The 3,839-nt window shown below is 32.4% G+C and overlaps 1 protein-coding gene across 3 annotated transcripts in view; it reads right to left on the bottom strand.

The window, feature by feature from the left end:
- Nucleotides 1–2,481, bottom strand: part of LOC101511280 (uncharacterized) — a 9,075-nt gene extending 6,594 nt beyond the window's left edge. The window contains exons 1-4 of one of the 3 annotated variants that reach the window (XM_012718374.3): nt 1,925–2,481; nt 635–1,117; nt 357–514; nt 113–196 (exon numbers count right to left, since the gene is read on the bottom strand). In XM_012718374.3, the coding sequence (XP_012573828.1) occupies nt 113–196; nt 357–514; nt 635–1,117; nt 1,925–2,303 (1,104 nt within the window). In that variant the 5' untranslated portion in view covers nt 2,304–2,481. The remainder of the gene's footprint in view (nt 1–112; nt 197–356; nt 515–634; nt 1,118–1,924) is intronic. The other 2 variants (XM_012718373.3, XM_004509602.4) reach the window with 2 other exon arrangements.
- Between the last annotated feature and the right edge of the window lie 1,358 nt (nt 2,482–3,839).

The raw sequence follows: 3,839 nt of genomic DNA, 5'->3' as shown, positions 1-3,839 counted from the left end.
ACTCTTTCATTGTCCCTTGTCTCAATTCTCAACAACGTGTATAATAATATAGTGGCTAAAAGAAGAGAGAAAATCAAAGTGGTGCAACAAAATGTTTGCAGGAAAAAAAGACCTCGAGAAGTTTCTTGGCCTTGAATGGGGATAAGGCAGTATTTGCTCCCATAAACTTCAACATCTGCTCTTCAGTTATACCTCCCTAAAACAAACACATGCATTCAGAAATGAATAAAAAAACAATTTTCTGCATATAATATGAAAGAAGATAAAATATCAAAGGATAGAATTCCGAAAAGGAAAGCATCTTAGCTTGCCACTTAAACAACCTAAACACCCATCACGGAAAAACTCAAACAAACCTTAGGTGCCATCCAATCTACACCATGAAGCAAGCAAGATTCTCCATAGCAAGCTCTAACTGCAGCAACAAATAATGTACTCCTGAAGAAGCGTGTATTTCCATCATAAGGTTCACCATAATGGGTCAACGATTTGACATCAGCAATAGGAGGGGGCCCTGAGAGAATCAACTTATCAAAAATTAACAAATAGGGATACTAGCCACAATGATTTAGAAAGTAAAAAGAAAAAAGAAAACAAGCCAGAACAAAATGTGAAATCATATTAAAACATATACCAATTTCCTCATCAAATGCGAGGCAGTATGCTTTTAACTCGCGATCAGTTTCCCGATTCATGCGTTGACCAATTAAAAACGCTGCAAGCAAAGCCTCACTTGCTCCATGAGGCTTTTCACCCTCCTCTTGGAAGGGAAGAACTTCCTTCAACACACCTTGAACTTCCTCAAATCCAAGATGACCACCGGCCAACACTTCCCTAAGAGCACCAACCAATCTCATTTCACTAGTGCCATTGCCAACAAACTGTGGTCCAATCGAACTTCCCAATCCCATCATCATTCCTTCAGGGTCAGCCACAAATACTACATCAGGTGGAAGCACTCTAACTAGAAGTGGCCAGAACGTCTTCATTGCACGCATTTCCCCTTCACTCCATTGTGTCGCCTCTGGAAAGGCATTTGCACGTATTGTCATCGCTGCAAAAAATGCCCCCATTTGTGCTTTGGAAACTTCTTCCTCACCCTTAATTTCTCCCCTAGCTGAGATCAAATGAAAAGTAATTAGAAAACACTAGTACAAACAATTCAGGCTTTTCATTATAAAACCAGTAGGGTACCCCCAAAACAAACCAAAGAACCTAGCATCATTACACTCCATACGATTCTTTCCCATCATATACAAAGTTTTCCAAAAAGCAGCGGCAAATACAATTCAAACTTTTCATTCTAAAACTCAATCATGTTTGTGTCTAAAACTCAATCCCCTAAGGACTTATTTACTTTGTGAAAACATTTCCTGTTTTCATTTCCTAAAATGTGTATTAATTTTACTTGTTAATAAAGAGTTAAGGGACTTTTTAAGTGAAATAACTGTCTAGAAATAATGAAAATGTCAAAAAACTATTTCATTATTTTCAGAAATGCATCTTCATTAAGTAGTATTTCTTCTTTCCCTCTATGACAATAGCTCAATGCAACAATCTCTCATCGTGATAAAATGAACACAAGTTATCCGAAATGAAAACACAAAAATATTTTGACAAAGTAAATGTGGGCTTAGGTTTTTCCTTAGCATGTTTTCAAATTCTTTCTTTTGCAGTGTCTTCCGCTCCTTTTATCTATTAGTTCTTTTACTCCGCATTTAGTACATTACAATCATCCAATTCAATTTCATTCCTTTCCATCAATATCAACATAGCTTGAGTAAAAAAAAAAAATCAATATCAACATAGCTTTAACATGCTCTACTGTAACAAAAACCTACAATCAACCTCTTTAGAAATTCTGTTATCATTACAAACACCTCACAAATAACATAATCACGTAAGACGAAAGAAAAAAAAAAACCTGATCTAAGAATTGTGTCGAACACCTTGAAGGCTTGCTGTTCATCAAGTGGTCGAGTCTGCGTTGGGCCAGTACATACCCTAGTTTGAGCGTCCAACACCGTTTGGTTGGGCATCGCCAACGCCGAACTTCGATACGAAGACGACAGCGACGGGTTCCGAACATCGAACTCCGGAATCCCGAATTGTTCAACAGTGGTCGAGTCCAACAGAGCCTTCACAGTCGTGGAAAGCTTCCTCCGCCCGATCCAATGGTGGCGATCATCGAAGCGGAGTTTGAGGAATGCACGAGGGTCAAAGTGAGTGGAGTTTCGGGTTTTTATGGGGAAAATTGAGTTTGTTGGAGAGAGAATAAGTTCTGGATTTAGCAAAGTTTTCATGGCTTTTTTGTTTAATGTTTGTAGTGAGTGTTTCTACGTGTGTATCTGGGTTTTTCCTTGGGAATTGCGGTAAGCACGAGGAAGGAGAAAGAGAAGAAGAATAGAAGATGATGATGTTGCAGGTGAACCAGAAAAACTCAACGCTAGTTTCAACACTGAACGTGCAATTTTTTAAATATTTGAACATCCTAATTCTTAGGTTCTTATCTTTCTTTCTTTTTTTAGTAAAAAGTATCTTACTTTCTTTTTTTGACAATTCTTAGCTTAGTCACCTTTTATGAAGTAGGTAGTAACTTTTTTTTCTTTATAGGATATGGATATTTGTGAATATATATTTTATAAGTATTGAAATTATTATTTTTATTTTTTCAAATACAATTTATTTATTTTATTTTTAAATTTTAGTTCAATTGTTAAATGTAAAAAAGTGTTATAGATTGGATAATATTTTAAATTCAAATTCAGAACTTTACATTTTGTGTGAGTTTGTTCTGATATTTATCGTCTCGTATACAAATTCTAGAAATGTAATTTATTCTATATTATGTAATGTACATATCTACTTTATGGTAGTTTTAAAAAATTTGAATAGGAAAAATTGTCTCTTTTTTTAATGGATAATGGTACATGGTAAAGTGACGATGAAAATTGTTTTTGATTTTTTTACTATTGTATAAAATCAATATTTATTTTAAATTCCTTTAACGATATTTTTATTGATATCCTAACACATAAATTAAAATATATGATAAAAATTATGATCGTTATAGTTATATATTAATAAAGAATAATTAATTTCTCTTTCTGAACAAGTATTTTACATGTACATAATTTGTTGACTTAATTGCAATTTTAGTTTCATGTTTTTCTTTATTTGCCAAATTAGTCCTTCTATTTTAAAACACAATAATTTTAGTCCCTCCATCAGAATTTTTAACCAAAAAATATGGTGTGAAATATTTTAAAAGACGTAGCATATGATATGATGATGTTGAATGGTTGATTTCTAATAAATTGCAATAAAATCCTCTAAAAAAATTATTTTTAATTTCTAAAATTATTCACTTTTCTAATTTAAAATAACATATAAATAATCAATCCATTTAGGTGGTTCTAAATCATGAAATCATATGCTAAATCATTTAAACTATAATAAATCACTAGTTTTTTAGTTAAAAAATACGAGGGATGGACCAAAACTATTAGATTTTTTAAAAAATGAACAAATTTTGTAAGTTGATAAAAATAGAGGGTCAAAATTTGAATTAAGCTTATAAAATTTTTTGTTAAAAGTATTTAAGTTGTATCTTATCTTACATTTAAAAAAATTCATGTATTAATGTATCCATATCATATTATAATTGTACTACGTATTTAGACTTCATATGACACTCCCTTTGATCCAGTTCCCAGATAAGTCATTTATGTTTTTTTTTTCATCTAGGTCCTTTAAGTGGCATTTTGTTTGCAACGTTAACCTTTATGTTATTGTCTATTTGTAAAAATGTCATTTTGTATTAGTACTGTTAGAAAAAA

Source organism: Cicer arietinum, chromosome 7, assembly GCF_000331145.2.
Source record: "Cicer arietinum cultivar CDC Frontier isolate Library 1 chromosome 7, Cicar.CDCFrontier_v2.0, whole genome shotgun sequence".
Classification (NCBI taxonomy): domain Eukaryota; kingdom Viridiplantae; phylum Streptophyta; class Magnoliopsida; order Fabales; family Fabaceae; genus Cicer; species Cicer arietinum.
Note: the sequence above shows the minus strand (reverse complement) of the source record. Positions and strands in the feature narration are given on the sequence as shown.